This window comes from Gobius niger, assembly GCF_951799975.1.
Source record: "Gobius niger genome assembly, chromosome: 12".
Taxonomy (NCBI): Eukaryota; Metazoa; Chordata; class Actinopteri; order Gobiiformes; family Gobiidae; genus Gobius; species Gobius niger.
Window position 1 is genome coordinate 22,477,670 of NC_136863.1, and position 16,959 is coordinate 22,494,628.

The following is a 16,959-nucleotide window of genomic DNA, read 5'->3' on the forward strand; positions in this document are numbered from 1 at the left end:
TTGGTCAAATTTTGTCACTTATTCACTTTTTTGTTGCTTTTCTGTTGCTCTTTTGTGGCTTTTTTGTCACTTTTTTTTTTTGGGCCACTTTTTAATGGATTTTTGTTATTCTCATCCTCGTTTTCGTCGCTATTTTGACACTTTTTGTCAAGAAGCTTTTCGATTTAATAAAGTCGAACTGGTTCAGCTGCTCGGTTCAGGTGGGGGTTAAGAGGCTGATTTTTTTTCCCCCCTTGAATGAAATGTGGTCTCGTTTAGAAATACGGCTCTGCTTATACATAAATTAAAACGCTTTTTATCAGTCGCAAACTAGGAGCCTGTTACTGATATTAAAGCACAACTTTGCTGCCTTAGAATTGTGAAATGTGCTTATGCGTTTAAAGAAATGGTGCTGTTGGAAAAGCTTTGTAGAAATCAACAGGTACAGGGTCTTTTAGCTTGAACTGGGGGTTGAATGCTGCCTATTATGCAGTGAGATGTATTACCCTTACCTGGCACTGGTGGAAACTGTAATGCGGAAGTATCACCAGCAGAGGGCGCAGCTGAACCAAAGGAGTATTACACACAGTCAACTCACCGTGTATTTAAGTACTTCATTGAGTTATTGTCTGTTTACATTTCACAGTGATCTACAGTAGCGAGACCAATGACATAACAACGTAGTAACACCCAGGGACTCACTCGTTTGCACATGCAGTGAAATGTGCTCCCTATCGATTTTCAATGCGCATCTTCAGCCGCAGCCAGCAGTTGTGTCATGGTCGGAGCAAAGTTATTAAGCTCAATATTTCCGAGCAAGTGGAGTGACTGGATTCGGAATTGCTTTCGTTATTCCCCACCGGAACCGAGCACATTTTCTCCAGTTTGCAATTCTAAAAGTGTCTTGAAAAGTAAAGAAGCCAAAAATAAGTGATGAAAACGAGGATGAGAGCGATAAAAATGTGCCGGAAATCAACAATAACACAATAAACAACCGACAAAAAAAACACGACTATAAAGGGAAGAATAAGCCACAAAAGAGCGTCAAAAACGTGCTGGAAAAGCACAAAATAACGCCATTAAAAAAAAGTCAAAAATACAACAAATAGTACGGAGCCCCTAAAAATCCCTAAAGACAGAAAAAAAGCATAGGCTACTCAAAAGATCTTATTTTTTGGCCGCAGGGCTGAATGAAAAATATATTTCATATATATTAGCAAAAATCTTAAGGGGTGGAATTATAACAGATTACAAAAAGTACAATATTGAGGTGCAACTTTTTTCTCCTCCCTTTAAGGAACTTATGGGGCTCCGTAAAAATGTGACAAAAGAGCAGGGGGGAAAAAAGCTAAACTTATGTTAAGCCACAGTAAAAGAGGACACCCATTGATGATGACAATATGAGGATGGAGAATAAACACAGTAGTTCCAAAGAAAAATATGGTCAATAGGCTGAAGCTTATTACTACATATTTAATGGTTTAAATTTGTGACTCCAGAAAGAAGCATCCTCTTCTTTCTGAAAGGAGTCTTAAACAAACTTCACCTTCTTCTTCACCTTTACACTCCAGATAACCAGGTACTTTACATAGGCCTAAATTCCACTCTGAACTTTGAATCTTTGCATTGACATTTTTAGAGGCACAATTTTCAGCAAAGTGTTTGTTGTTTACGCTCCGCCGGCTGTTGGCGCATGTTTGGACAGGGTTGAACAAGCACAGGGTGAAGTGTAAGACCTCCTGCTAGAAGAGATTAATCCAAGTGAAAGAGTAGAGAGCGCGCCGCACCTGCAGCAAATGTGCCATCATCCAGACACTGGAGTGACTACAGTGTACAGCATTGTGTTACATACAAAACCAATGCACATGAATGCGTGTGAATGACTCCCTCTGACCTCACTGGTGTTGGCCTGATGTGTGTGTGTCGACTATTGTTGGGCTTCAGATTACATCATAACAGTAAACGCTTTAAGTGAGATGGAGGAAGGTACCATTTTGTTGGTTTTGTTGATGCAGTACCAGCATATGGTCTCAGTTTATATAAGATGCTACTTTCCCATCTCAAATCGGTGCTCAAAGCAGTTTTCCATCAAGCAACACCAATCCACACACCGACCTGTGTACACAAATGTGATTGTTCTGTCTTGCCCAAGGACACAATGGCAATATGCAAAAACAACCATTGGCTCCTCTTGAAATGGCTCCACCCACTGAGCTATTAGTGCACTATTTAAGATAGAAAATGTCATTATGTTTTTGTGTAAACTTTAATGTAGACAAAACATTGTACAAATAAGAACCGACAAGGAAGAGATCAAATAAAAAGCACAATCTCAGCACGATAGGCTATACTGGTCTATAAGTGCAGCATTTAAAATACATAAGTGGATAAAATAAATGCTAAAACTGGAAAGCATTAGGAAACACGAGCAGATGAATGGGAAAACACTTTTTTGTTTTGAAATATTTACAATATTAACAAAATGCGAGAAGTGAAAAAGCCGATCTTGTAGAGAAGTGTAGCCAGTCCAAGTCAATGATGTTTGCGATATTTACATGGAGCACATTGAACAAACGCTCACTGCTATTCGTATCTAAAGCTGTAGCTGATGGACGTCCATGTTATTGAAACTTGTGTCAAACAGAGTGGTGCCATTCCTGCAACAATGACAAAACACGTTGAAAACTTGCACAATGAAGAAAAGGGCACATGACAGGTTCTGAGAGTTATTTGGTTTGATGGGATGATTCAAATGCAAAATCGTAGCTTTGGAGAAACGCAGTCTAACCTGTCACATGCACTTTTGATTATGTGTTGTTGTTTTTGTTGCATGTTTAGTTCATGATGATCATCTCATACTTGTCCTTCAGGCTGCTGTCCTCATCCTCGTCATCCTCGTCGTCCTCCTCCTCTTCCTCAGTGGGCTTCTGCGGGTCGGCCCGTTTGTGGTGCATTTCCACTAACAGGAAATAAAGCACCGCGGCCACCACAGCCCCGACCATGGGCCCGGCCACGGGGATCCACCACCAGTATCCCGCCGTGCTGGAAAAAACAGAAACGTGACGATCGTGTGTGTGTGTGTGTGTAATATGAAAACAAATGAGCTCACTTTCCACTGTCCCGGGCAAGTAATAAGTATCGACCATAGCAAGGCGAGCGTATGTGATGTTATGTAATGCGATAGATAGTGTCAGCAGCAACAGCACGAGGGTGGATGAACTTCAAAAGGTCACTACAGAGCTTGGGAACGTGACATCGAACCTGAAATGACCAGATTGTAAACAGTCCGCCCTATACCGGATTGTATGATTATAAACAATGAATAAGGGGGCGCGGAAATGTGAAATTATTAGCTTTTGTCCAAACTCGGTCTTAACTTTACAAACAGCATTACTAACGTCACAATTCTTCCCAAGGTTGAGTTTATATGTATGTTTCACAACTTTCTGGGAGCATTAACTCTGGGAACTTTTTCACGAATGTCTGCCGTTACAATTTTTTTTTCCTCCCACAAATGAAATTAATAAATACAAATCTGGTATAAACCCTTTAAAGAGACTAGATGCAAGTTGGTCATTTTTTACTCACTACTGCCTCCTCAGGTCTTACGCTTAGTTGCAGTCTCTATATTAAGCTTGTGCATGACGGCACTTTGGACCCGAAGTAACAACAACAGTGCATGATTTTAGAGGCAGTTGTGGTGAACAGGTCTGAGCTCATTCTACACATTAGGACATGGCTGGAACATTTTTAAACTCCGTATAATCCCTTTAAGGATAAGTTGTGAAATTTGTCCTGATGCATTTAACCCATTCTTCAATGCAGTTGGGACAACTTGTGGTCTTTGTAAGTAGTCACATTTGTAAACGCTCTCTCAAAGCTCTTCAGATAAACAAACATTCACCTGCACTCAGACGTTCATGCACGTGCACGTGTTTGGATGAAGCCTTCTGCGAAAGTTCAGAGAGCTTGTTGTGGTGCTACAATTCGGCAGCTACTTCATGCCACAGCTTCATCGTGTAATTCGTTTACCTGAAGACCTCCCAGCCCCACCCTGCCACAGCAGTGAACAGACGAGGTCCCAGGTCCCGGGCAGGGTTCAGGGGGTACCCACAGTTCAGGCCCATGGACACCCCTATAGCCATAATAATAAGTCCAATGGCCAGTGGCTCCATTCCTTTTGGTGCTCCTATGTTTCCACCGTCAATAATGGCCAGTATACACAGGACCAGCATCCCGGTTCCCACCACCTGCACACAAACAGTGTCGACTAATAACAGGACTAAGGTTCAACACGAGGGTTATTTCCACTTGTGACATCTGAAACGATAAAACTGCACAATATAGAACTTAATAGTATAAAACGACACTAATATATAATCTCACAGGGAGTCACGGGTCAGTGCACCCCAGTCAGCGCATTAAACTTAAAAACTGGGTAAATTAGGGCAGTTCTCAGACAGAAAAGGTTCCGATCAATTCTGCATTAGCGGCATGCACAGTCTGCAGTGGCGAAATGTGAACTTGTCCTGGATAAAACGGGGTCAGAGCTGAGACTGGCACTCACCTGGTCGATGAAGCCTCCCAGCACAGACAGGTGTCGCGCCGGATACGAAGCAAATATATGACCAGTGGCATTGATCCCAGTCACTGACAGAATACCACTGGTGAACTCCATGAAGGCATCTGAAGGAGAGGAAATGCTTGTTAACTTAAGGTCATTATTGGTCATTTATGTTTGGCTGACACAGATCTTATGTCCATCGTATATTCCTTGCAGAGATTACTTGAAAAATGCTACATGTGCGGTGTATTTACCATAGTACAACCCAAAGACGGTGGCTGCTCCGGCGAAAGCACCAAGAAACTGCGCAAGGACGTAAATGGGGAACTTCCAGATCTTCAGTTTGCCCAGAATGACCATGGCCAGGGACACAGCGGGGTTCACGTGGCCCCCTGGGAGACGGGACAAAACAGAGAGTCAGAGGGGGGTGGCGTGGGGGTATAGCAGGGGTTGGGTGGGCTGCATGATACCCTCTCCATCATTAGTGGGACTGACGCATTTACAAGAGAGTGGCAGAAGGGCAGCAGACCCCGGGGCGGTGCTGGCTATTATGTGCTGTTTTCACAGGATAATGGCTGCATAATAGGAACGCACGGTTTAACTAAAACCCACCAATGGACCATATCATTCAAGTCTTTCTATATTATGGTAAACAGCTCAATGTTAAGGTTAAAAGTATGTTCCAACAACATCGCTTGTGAACAGAGCGTTGTCTAAATCAAATTGAAATCATTTGTCATTATTATAAAACGAGTCAACAAAGCAGTGGCTTATTCATAATAGGAAATGGAGTGTCATTTCACAATTTCTGTGTTAAAGCGAACAATCTGCACTAGAAATGACTTACTAAGGAACACTCCCTGACAAATTGCATTCAGAATGTAAATTAGCCACAGCTCTGATGAAGCAAGCATTCCCAGTGCCTATGATCAATCGAGTTTGCAGGACGTTTAGTGCCCGGGGCTACGGCTGACCCCGGAAAGGCTGTCCACCGCCCTGACCAATCAATGTACACAGTCATTGGATGTGGACTGGGATGGCACGTTTCCGCCAAACACAAGAGCTGGCAAATGACAAGCTGCATAAAGTTTTTAATATTACAAGACTCCAAAGCCTGTTTAGTGGTTATGTTTACAAGCTGGTTTTACGTGTCCTGGCTTTCATAGCATTATTCATGATTACTTTATAGACTATGGTGATGCTACACAAGGTACATGACTATGAGTGAGATTTGGTCCCATTATTAAGCAGGATTAAACCATACTTGTCTACAGTAGTGTTTCTCAAACTGCTTTTGGCGCTACTCAGGATCATCTGGATAAGGAACCACTGTGAGAGTCCTTTTAGTCTCCTTTTGGTCCTTGCTTAGAACTACTCATGTCAAGACCTACTGGTAAAGCCCTGTTTTAGATCGGAGTTGTGAACTGTTTGAGAACCGCTGGACAAAAAAGGGTCCAGTGCACATATTTAAACAATGAATTCACCATTCATGCAGTATATTTAAATGTAAGAATATTATAATAACGTGGTAATATGAGTGGATGCATAAGACAAATAATAGAAAAAGACAGAGTGAGAGGTACTTTGCTGTTTTGCTGTTGTTACCTGAGACTCCCCCAGAGACATAGACTCCCATCATAAGCCCAACAGAGAAACCGATGTGGACCGTTAGGGGTTCACCCAGCTGGCTTCGACTCAAGACGGATTGTGCCACTGAACCACAACCAAACAACTACAAAAAAGAAGAACGTTGGTGGTTATACATAAAAACAATATACAAATGCAATTGGTAAATTGCAGAATGTTACTTACCACCAAAACAAATGTTCCCAGGAATTCTGCCAGAAATTCCCTGCATATTCCATGTTTCAGTGCACAGCGTCGCCTCATGCTTCTGCTTTTAGGCTGTTTCTGTGTATCCCGCTCTAAACTAAAGTTAATACTGACTGTCCCACTGTGTGAAACTATGGGGCTCGATCATTGTGCTCATGTGCAGTCTCCACCTTGCCCCGGGACAGCCACTCAGCTCTGGATATTGATCCAACACGACCATGTCGCTTAATGCTCAAACAAGCAATAGAAATTGTTTTGTGTGTGTCTGTTTTAGTGTTGGGGAAATATAGTTTATTGTTACTTTTGCACATTTGATTAGAATTCCTTTCTTCACAGTCTGCATTAATTCACACAAACGTACAATAAGTTATTTTAGCACAAAGAAGCACAAGCTAAATATGGTATTTTTTATGATCACAGGTTGGTCACATGATGTAGTTATCAAAGTTACCACAAGAGGTCAGTCTGTTCAATTCTCCACAGGCTTAGTAAGAACAGCACACCTGAGTTCTTTTGCAACTGTTATTTCGAGTTATCAAACATAAAAGCTTTCCATTGTTCCCTAGGTCCTTGATTTCTTTCCATAACTTGCTGCAGACATTGCGTGGCTCAGAAACCTGCTTGTTTGTCACTCAGAAACCAAGTCATCTGCATCGTTCATGTCGTCCCTTATGAGAGCTGTAGACTTCTTCTTGCGCCTGGAAAACACAGAATAATGAACTGGAATGAACTACAACATATTTTTTATAAATACTGCATCTAGTCCAAAAGGTGAAGTCAAAGATGGAGGAATACCTTATTAACTTGTTGTCTTTGATTATTAACTTATTGTCTGATACTGTCTGTCATGTCTGTTGTGACTATGTGTGATTTTGTGACTGTGATGGTGAACCAAAGACAAATTTTCACCTCGGTGGACAATAAAGTTAAATCTAATCTAATCTAATCTAAACTAATCTAATACATACACTGCAAGAGGCGCACAGATGTACACTAAGGCACTGTCTTATCTTAGCTATGTCAAAGTGCCCAGACAAAGACCTTGAGGATCTTCTAGTTCAGAGGTAATTGTTTTTTACAAATGAGCTGCACCGTCCTTGTATCTCACATGGGTGCCTTAAATCTAAACACATGCGAATCATATTACCTCTATATTATACCAAGCACGCTGAGTTGGTCCCAGCTCAGCATGGCTCCCTTTAAGTGTACAAGTTTGTGGACATGCCATACAACAAGCTCCAGAGGTGGGAGACTTGAGTCACATGACTTGACTCGAGTCAGACTTAAGCTGCACTTTTTCGGGACTTGACACTTACTTGACGAATGCTCCAGAAAGACTTGACTTAGACTTGCCTTTTGTGACTTGAGACTTGAGGCCAGGACTTGATGTAATATTATATTTATTATAATATTAATCTAGTTAATTGAATGAAGCAGAGACTCTGGGTCAGATAGAGCAAGAAAAGGGTTGGTAAATCTTTCAAGAGCATTTTGATAATAAGAATAAATTTGCTGAGACTGGCTTGTAGAGTAGCTTGTGCTAAGTAGCGAACGCAGTCAAAAAAAGCAAAATAAAGTCCGAGGCACTCGAGTCATGTAGCAAAAATAAAAGTCCTTTATTGAGTATGGACCAGCCTACGCGTTTCGACCGCACAGGTCTTCGTCAGGGCATGTGTTCACATATGTTGCTTTTTTTGACTGCGTTTGCTACTTAGCACAAGCTACTCTACAAGCCAGTCTCAGCAAATTTATTCTTATAAAGCTCAGCCCTGTCTTCAAAGAGCACCGGTCTACCTTCTCACTCTTTCCCAGACCATTGATGCACTCGCCTTCTTCTATTTTCAGTATTTTGATAATGTTTTATTTTAAGGTGTGCTCGTTAACTATTAAGAAGGCAGATGACCATTAGTAATCTGCCTATAGTGTTATATAAGCAATCAACTATTTATAAGGTATTAAAAATATGTTAATGGGCCATGAACAATGTGCTTAAAGGTATTAATAAACAGCTTATTACCTTTAATAAGCTGTTTATTAAAGGTATTAAGCTGTTTATTAATACCTTTGATAAGGGTAAGGCCAGGTATTGAGGTATTCCTCTTATAAAAGGTATTAATGAGACATTTATTATTATCAACATTTAATAATCTGGTTATTAAATGTATTAATAAGTAGCTAAATAAACATCTTGTTATAATATTAATATTAAATTAGGCCTTACTCCAACATGCGCAACCTGAGGTGACAATAGCTACGACTTGACTGGACCCCATGACTTGGACTTGACTCGAGACTTGCATTTAGTGACTTACTCCCGCCTCTGTCAAGCTCACAAGCTTCAGAATTCACTCGCAGAACTTAATAAACTACTGGAGGCCTACACTAACCCTAAGCAGGACATGTGCTGTTTATTTTTTATTTTTTTTAAGTCAGACAGAAAGCGCTTTTAAATTAATTACAAGCTGATTTTAGAAGAAGAAGAAGAAGAAGAAGAAGAAGAAGAAGAAGAAGATCTTTATTTATATAGCCATAGGACCTGGCAACCGCAAGTATGTGGCTCACTAATCTTTCTGACTGAGAATCGTCTCAAGAACCACAATAAAAATGTAAACAAAAACAGATCTTGTCAAATGTTTTTTTTTGCAACTGAATCAGTAAATCAGTTGGACTCTATGATTTCAACACATTTACCTAATTCTGGAGACATTAATAGATTCTGCTTATGAAATATTTGCAAAAAAAACCCAACACATCACACCTTTTAAATCACTATAGAAGCCTTTTCCTCACCTGAGCTCGTTCCTGAGCGAGTTCATCTGGTCCAGGAGCTGTTCGTTGGCCTCTGATTGCTCGTCCAGCTCTCTCTGCAGTTTCTTTTTGGCGTGTTCCAGGCGCTCGATCTCCTCCTCCGCCTCGTCCATCTGCCTCTTGGCCGTCTTCAGCCTCTGAGTCAGCTGCAAGGGGCACCAAAGTCAGGGAACAAATCTTGACACACAAAACTTGTCAATTTATCTATTGCCAGCTCTTAATCCATTCTCTCCTTTACTTCAAAGTCCCCACTACATTTATGTACCTGGTCCTTGTCGGTCAGTAGGTTGATATGTTCTTCTTCTGCATGCATCTTCATCTCCTTGACCCTTCGCTCCAGTTTGCGGTTTGCTTGCTGGAGGCTGTTGTTGTCACTGGGAAGTAGGAGATAGGAGTGACATTGACGCTTGCTCCACAATGTTAGAAAATCTTTGTTAAATCATGACAAATCCAGGACTAAATAACAGCTTATGCTTGCATTGGCCCGGGACTAAGCAAGCACTGAGCAAGGTCAGAACCAGGACTGAATCGGGACAAAAGTGGTCTATATTCCCACCAGTTTGGCAACCCCCTGACTCAACTATTGAGGTGTAAGAATTACCCTTCTTCTGCTTGCAGCCTCTCCTCAAGCTCCTGAATGCGGGAGTTAAGTTTGGACACGAGAGAGTCCTGGTTGGTCCGCTGTGAGCCCTCCAAATGGTTCACTCTGCATTTCAAATCTTTATTCTGAAGCAAAAAGAAATAGATGCCGGTTGAGTGTTTTTTCTTTTGTGTTTTTTTGCTGAGGTAATTGATTATGTGATTAAGGGAGGGGTCAGCACCTGTCTCTCCAGGCTCATCTTGTCACACTCCAAATCCTGTCTCAGAGTCCTCTCCTGCAGCAGCTCTGTCCTCATCTGATCCATCTGCAACAAAGCACAGAGAGGAAATGAGTACAACACAAGTACTACTACTACTACAACTGCTACTATTTTAGTTAAGTCCTCTACAAACATGCTCTGAAATGTATGGGAATCTTGAGCCAGTGAAGTTGCTAATATGTAAATGCTCCTGGACGTCTCAAAATAATCTAATCTAAACAGATCTTTTTCGTGGCATTGTCACTTTTTTGTTGCTATTTTGTGGCATTTTGGTTGTGTTTTCTTTATGCTGTTTTGTCACTTTTTCCATCCCTTTTTGGGCAATTTTTCTGTGGCTCCTCTGTGGCTTTTTTGGTCACTTTTCCGTCACTTTTTTTGTCGCTTTTGTCGTTCTGTTGTGGTGTTTTTGGTCACATTTTTCATCGCTTTACTGTCATGTTATTGTCACTCTTTTGTTGCACTTTCATCCTCATTTTTGCCTTACTATTTTGACACCTTTTGTTCACCTCTTCATTGCTTTTTTGCTGTTGCGTTTTCATCTGTGTGAATGGGTTCAGCTATACCCATAATCTCACAGCCTGTATCCCCCTCACGGTGCAGACTACATGGACACTGGGTCGTGACCTGCTATCAAATGGATTGGACGTTGAGAAGTTGCCAGATTAATTTTCTCTACGGAAAACGCAGTCTCGTCTGAAGGCTGTAGCTCTAATAACGCGGAGAGGCCCACACAAGGGGGTTTCAATAGAAGGCTCCACAATGGTCAGCTGTGTGCGAGTGTTTTTCTTTCTCTCACCAAAACAGTGCTTTTCATCAATTAGTGTGCACTGCCCTGCTCAAGGACATTGGCCTACTTCATGGTCTTTTTTTAAATGAGAAAGGATGAGGGGATTACATCAAGGAGGAGGATGTTATATGAATGTTTATATGAAAGCTGCAGGGGCTCATATCACTGTCTGTGTAGCATTGTCATTATGAATAGAAGTAACATTCGCGGATAATTTCTCACCGCACGCAAGTGAATAAATAATAACGGTTATGTTTGCCAGCTATAAGAAGTGAGATGTCAAAAAAATTCAAACTATCCTCTCTAATTTCCCAAGAGCGCTGATCTGCAGGTTTTAGTGTTGGGGGGGGGGGGCTCCACATCTGTTTATAATAAAAACGACCAACAGGGCCGGGCCTTCACACTTGAGATGAACCGTCACGTCGCTGTTAAGAAAATTTATGTCCGTGAGAGAGGCAATAATGGAGAAATATGAAGCAACTCGCCTGCTCTTTGATTTTGTCCAGCCGCTCCATCAGGCGGTCCGCACTGCCCCGCTCATCGTTAAGATCCTCCTGGAGCTGACCGATGCGGCTCTGGAAAAAAAGAAGAAACAATGCCATGCTATTAAGTTTGTTTATTCTGTTGTGGCAAAAGAACGTAATGAAATTGTGGTCAGAGAAAGAGAGCTGACTGGACGTGGTTTGGCTAAGCACAAATGAACATGCTAAAGAAGTTCTGTTTGATGGTGTGTTGTTAGGGATGTGCGATATGATGTTAAAACTGAATCATGAGCGATCCAACCCCTGTGACGAGCTGCCATTTTGGAAAGATCATCCACTTTCACCGACTCACTCTGAGTGTCAGTCTCCTTGATACTTTGAGTAAGTGACAGGCCGATACAACAGATATATCAGTGAGTGAGGTGTCAACTCAGCAGCAGATATGCCTGACACGATAACAAATTTGAAGTTCGATATATTGAGGCAAAAAAGTCAGCTCTCAGGCTTAAAAATTACCGTAAATCTTTGTTCTAAAAGTGCATCATCACATCCTAAAATACCACTCAAGCTGCAATATACATGAAATATAATATAACTCAATTTGCTTCCATTAGAAATCAAAGTTTTACAAAGAAAAAATAGGGGGGGAAATGCTAATAAATGTACAGATGATAAATATCGAGCCCAAAAATCTATCGTTTATCTTTTATTAATTGAACGATAAGTCGATATAATAATTATGGTAACAGTCCTAGCAGCAGATCCTGTTCCTTCATAAAGGCAAAATAAAGATACCTGGTGCACATGAATCGTGAACAAATAGAAATCATAATCTAGGTTCTAGGAAAATCCAAACTTTTTTCCCCCCGCCTACTTCTAGATGTGGGTTTAATGCTGCTGATGTTCTTCCCGTCAAAGATCTTGTTATTTTTCAAGGCTTGGTGCAAACACAAAGCTCACTGACTGACTGAATTCACGGCGTTGGAAGTCATTGTATGCAAGTCCTCCACAAATAATAATTTGTGGTAGGAAAGAAGAAAGATATTCTTACTGTTGCAAGATATCAAAAATCAATGCTGAATGTGCCAGCTTGTATATAGGCAGTATGTTGAAATTTTGGTCAATTTGCACCAAGGGTTTGAGAGCAAAACAATTTAAATTTCTCTGCATGTGTTCATATGGATGACTTGAGAATAAACTCTTAAAATCTTAATCTTAAATCTTCCCCCTTTGATGTTCAATCCTGTAAAACAACATATCCATAGTTACATATTTCAACATTTTTCAACACAGCAAGTTCATTTAAAGTCAGCATGAATGATTTCCCTTACTAAATCCTGGAATGGAGAAATGTCTGCTAATAAACCTGCAAGGCAATGTAGTGTTTGTGCGGTCAACACAAATGAAGTGTGAAAGAAGAGTCCCGGCAGCAGCAGCTCTGGGACAGGTCTGATAAGTTTGACTGTAAACACGAGCGTTCTCCGATCCACAGTGTCAACACGGGGAGCTCTGACCGGGTGTTTTTTTTAGTGTCTTCACTAAAACAAACAAGGCCGAGCTGTGAGAGACTGCTGCCGGGACGGGTTTCAGCAGCAACAGGTACGGGCAAACACTAAACACTTGAGAGAGAGAGAGTCAAGTGTCCTGAGAAAATGTACTTCATGATTCAGCTGTTGTTTTGTATACATTTATGGGTATCTGCTTTAGATATCTAGGGGATACATCCTGACAGAGATGTTTTTGGGTACTTCATCATTACCTCCATGAGTTTGACCTGCCGATCCCTGTCGTCCGTCGAGGCTGCGTTCCTCTCCTCGAGCTCGGACACCCTCTGCTCCAGCCGCTGCCCCTTGACCTGCGCCTCCTGTTGCTCCCGGCGACACCTCCGCAGCTCCTCCTCCACAGGAAGCAGCTGGACACAAACCAGAGTACAGCTTATGCCCAAACTCTCAGATAAGAAGCTACTCTCTGTCATATACAGTGAATAGTTAACCCTTATTCGCAGCTTGGGCAAAGTTATCCCCTACTCTTTAACAAAATTATCTTCAAAGCTTTTCAGGGGGAGCCTTGACTGTTCAAGCTCGCACACTGTCAGTGAAACCCTCTGACCGGTGAAGCAGAGCAGCACATAGGCCTCCACACCTTTTCCGCCTCCACACATTTTCCTGGAGGTTTTTGGCAGTCAAATACATGATCTAATACAGCTTTTTATTGTAATCCGCGTCCTTTTACATTGACATTTGAGTCTTAAACCAGTGTTGTAATGTCGATTCCCGCGGAATCCAAATGGAGTTGTACTGTTTTCTGATCAATAGATCTCAATAGATCAAAATGCTTGCCCCCCACGTCCTGATGGCATAAAAAATATGCTCTTTAGTGTTTTTTAAAGCCCAGCCAGCTTCTCCAGAGTGATTTTTGCTCATTTCAGTGCTCAAATTGCCTTGAATTTCTTTCAGCTAACTGGCAGTGTTTAACTTTAACCAAGCGCAATTTCTCCAATTTGGTTTTACCTGAATCTTAAAAGCTTAATGACTGGAGAACACACTGGAGTCACACTGGCCTAGAGGCGGTCAGCCTCTAGGCCAGTGTGACGCCTCATTTGAAAGCTAAGGCCAACAACACTGATTGTAACTGTTTGTCGCATTGTCACCGTGTTTATGCCACATTTTTTAAGCCTTTTTTGTTATGTTTTTGCTTTTTCATCACTTTTTTTCATTGTTGTTTTTGTCGTATTTTTGTCAAATTTTTGTCGCTCTTTTGTCACTCTTGCGTTGCGTTTTTGTCATTTTTTTGTCGCTTTTTTATTGTGTTATTGTTGCTTTTTTGACACATTTTTGTCTTGCTTTTGTCCTTTATTTGTTGATGTTTTGTCACTTTTTTATTGTGCTTCCAACACGTTTTTATCCCTCTTTTGTTGCTTTTTTTGGTCACATTTTTGTCGCATTTTTGGTCAATTTTTTTGTCGCTCTTTTGTAGCTTTTTGTTGCTTTTTCATCACTTTTTAGCCTTGTTTTTGTCACTTTTTTGTCACTTTTTGGTTGTGTTTTCATCCACGTTTTCGTCTCTATTTTTTTTTTCAAGAAACTTTTATATTCGGGTAATGCCAAACTGGAGAAAAGAGATGTTTCATTGTATTAGAATTTGAGTTTTGAAACAGGAAATAGAATGCTAATGTCCCCATTAGCGTTCTATTTGACAAAGCTTCTATTCTATTTTACAAAGCTTGAATAAAGGTATAATATCAAGTCATATCAAGTAGAATATCAAGTCAACTCTCTGACAATGAAGTCTGCCGGTGACTGGCTAACCCATGAGGATTTTAGCAGGGCGGGGCCGCAGCTATCCTCGCCAAAAACACTGACATTGTAACCCACTGACCGGTGAATCAGAGTTAAAACACAGTGGCCCACACCTCTTCCTGAAGTTTTTTGGCGGCCTGTCGGGACTTCTCCAGCTCAGCCCCCTTTTCCTGCAGCTGCCTCCGGAGCTCGGACAACTCCCGCTGGCTCCTTTCTTTGGCCTCGTCCACTTGGCTCTGCAGCACATCGGTGGACGCCTCGCACTCCTCCATAATGCTATTCATCTGAGTGCACAAAGAAAAACAACACACTCAGCCATGCACAATGCAATGTGCTTATCAAAAAAATAACAGTGAGGTCTGCTCAGCTCAGAGTTGAGGAAAACACATCACTGAAGGCTGCTATTGTTAAGTTTAAAGGCATATTTTAGAGGGGAGAATGTTTCATTGCCTCTGCCTGGGAGGTGTAGCTTTGCCAGTAAGATAACTCTAAAAGTTAAGTCAACCTTTACTGAATAATACCAGAGAAAAATCATGGCAATAGGATGGACATAGCATAGCAACCAAAAGTTATGTCTGACAAACATTTGCAGGAAAAGCAAAAATTGGCACAAGGTGCTAAAATTGAATTGTTCTTCTGTCTTCTTTTTTATTAACGCTCACCGCATCGTTATTCCATCTATGCTTTTTGAAAAAGCGTAGGAAATATTGCATTGGTGTCATCCTGTGCATGTCGGTCCATCGCCATAAGTGATGCAAGGAAACAGGAAACCCTTGCCCAGAAAGGACACACTGACAGTTCAAACAGCTTGTACTCTGACCTTCCTCTGAAGCTGCTCAATGGTGCGGTCCTGTATACGCCGCTCGTCTTCCAGCTCGGCTTTACACCTCCACAGCTCCTCAATCTGCCGCCTCTCCTCCTTCAACTTCTCCTTGAGCTCCCTGTGCTCGTGGTTCAGTTTGGTTTGCTTTGCCTGGATGGACAAAATCAAGCAAAGTTGTTATATTTAGGCTCTGCAAAACATTTTTGGGAAATGTCAAAAGTGCACTATTGTGAGGCCACGGTGTCACTTCAAAATCTAGCCTTTTTTAATCTGGAATGATCACCCAATTATCCCTCGTTCATCATTTTAGTACCACTTTAGAATATGCACATCTCCCAGTTATCATTGTTTAAAAGACTGGATTTAATAATGCATTTTTGTTCTTTGGATCTTTGGTTGAATCATAGCTGAATGAGATGATGAATTGTGATCTAAATATGATACCACTAAATCCCGCAAGCCCTTTGTTGTGGTATTTTGGGGCATTTTCAACTTCTTTTGTGACACCTTAGAATAACGTAAATAATGTGTGACTTAGAAAATACCCCTAGTTTTAAACATGTTGACGCCAGCAACAATTCACATGGTAAGAATTGTCAATAGAAGCAGTGGATACTGTGCTAATCTGCACGGGAAAAAGACGTGGCCACGGACACGATCAGAACAGTTTTGGTGAAGGTGGCTAGTCTTAAAAACTATACATTCATTTCCAATGACATCACGCATAGTTCCAGCGGGCACCGACTCAGACTTGACTGTTTGTCAAGTCTGGCTCAGTGTTTAAGCTGTTCAAGACGTTAGCATGCTACCGGTTAGCAACTGTCAATGACTTCAGCACGATAAACACATGTGTGGCTCACATCTATGAACATGAGAAAATACTACAGTAACAACTCAGCTCTGACCTCTGTCACATGTTGTAGCCAAGGTTTGGAGTGTAGTTTAGGGCTTTCTATTGGAAAGGTCGGAGCTGAGCTGTTGTAGCTAACCAGTAGCATGCTAACATCTTAAACACTGTCTCACTGGTTTCTTCACATAAACGTGCGTCTCTGGGGCCGTGTTTTTACTGTTATCTTCTTGAGCAATGATTACGAGTACATAAAATGCCACTGTCAATCAGTCTTTCTTTTACATCCTGAGTAGAGATATTGTTACATGTTGTAGTACTGCATAATTCTACCCCGGTATTCAAAATGGCCGCCATAACAACAAAAGACATGATTGAATGGCATGTACTGTATAAGAAACTTCGCGTAATTGCCTGTTTAACGTACAATTGGAGTACACTGGCTGGCGTTTTGGATACAAAAGAGGAAGATGTATTGAACATGCATATAACTTTATAACATCTTATTTACCTGCACTTCCTCCAATCTTCCCAGCAGTGACTGGTTGGACTGACACATCTCCTCTTCGTTTCTCCGCACATCCTTCAGTGCCTCTTCGAGCTGCAGCTTCTCCCTCTAAGAGCGGAAAAAACATTGGGTCAAACTCATACTCGCAGGTCACTTCACTAAACCTCCG

The 16,959-nt window shown here is 41.4% G+C and overlaps 2 protein-coding genes across 3 annotated transcripts in view; both read right to left on the reverse strand.

Moving 5' to 3' along the window:
• Positions 1-2,488: 2,488 nt before the first annotated feature.
• On the reverse strand, positions 2,489-6,607 carry aqp9a (aquaporin 9a). Of its 2 annotated transcripts, XM_079567326.1 has the most exons (7): positions 6,356-6,607; positions 6,149-6,275; positions 4,798-4,935; positions 4,547-4,665; positions 4,012-4,229; positions 2,839-3,021; positions 2,489-2,636 (listed from the first exon to the last, which is right to left on the reverse strand). In XM_079567326.1, exons 1-7 carry the CDS (start codon positions 6,431-6,433, stop codon positions 2,573-2,575), a joined length of 927 nt encoding a protein of 308 aa, XP_079423452.1. In that variant the 5' UTR covers positions 6,434-6,607; the 3' UTR covers positions 2,489-2,572. The 2 variants fall into 2 exon arrangements, with proteins under 2 accessions (XP_079423452.1, XP_079423453.1); XM_079567327.1 differs by lacking the exons at positions 6,149-6,275; positions 6,356-6,607 and adding an exon at positions 5,391-5,492.
• A 397-nt stretch (positions 6,608-7,004) lies between these two features.
• Positions 7,005-16,959, reverse strand: part of LOC306971319 (cingulin-like protein 1) — a gene marked incomplete at its 3' end in the record, with an annotated part of 137,063 nt that continues 127,108 nt past the window's right edge. Inside the window, exons 10-19 of the mRNA XM_079567559.1 lie at positions 16,794-16,898; positions 15,433-15,585; positions 14,726-14,896; positions 13,073-13,225; positions 11,317-11,406; positions 10,006-10,089; positions 9,786-9,910; positions 9,450-9,558; positions 9,167-9,330; positions 7,005-7,074 (exon numbers count right to left, since the gene is read on the reverse strand). Of these exons, the coding sequence (XP_079423685.1) occupies positions 7,005-7,074; positions 9,167-9,330; positions 9,450-9,558; positions 9,786-9,910; positions 10,006-10,089; positions 11,317-11,406; positions 13,073-13,225; positions 14,726-14,896; positions 15,433-15,585; positions 16,794-16,898 (1,224 nt within the window). The remainder of the gene's footprint in view (positions 7,075-9,166; positions 9,331-9,449; positions 9,559-9,785; positions 9,911-10,005; positions 10,090-11,316; positions 11,407-13,072; positions 13,226-14,725; positions 14,897-15,432; positions 15,586-16,793; positions 16,899-16,959) is intronic.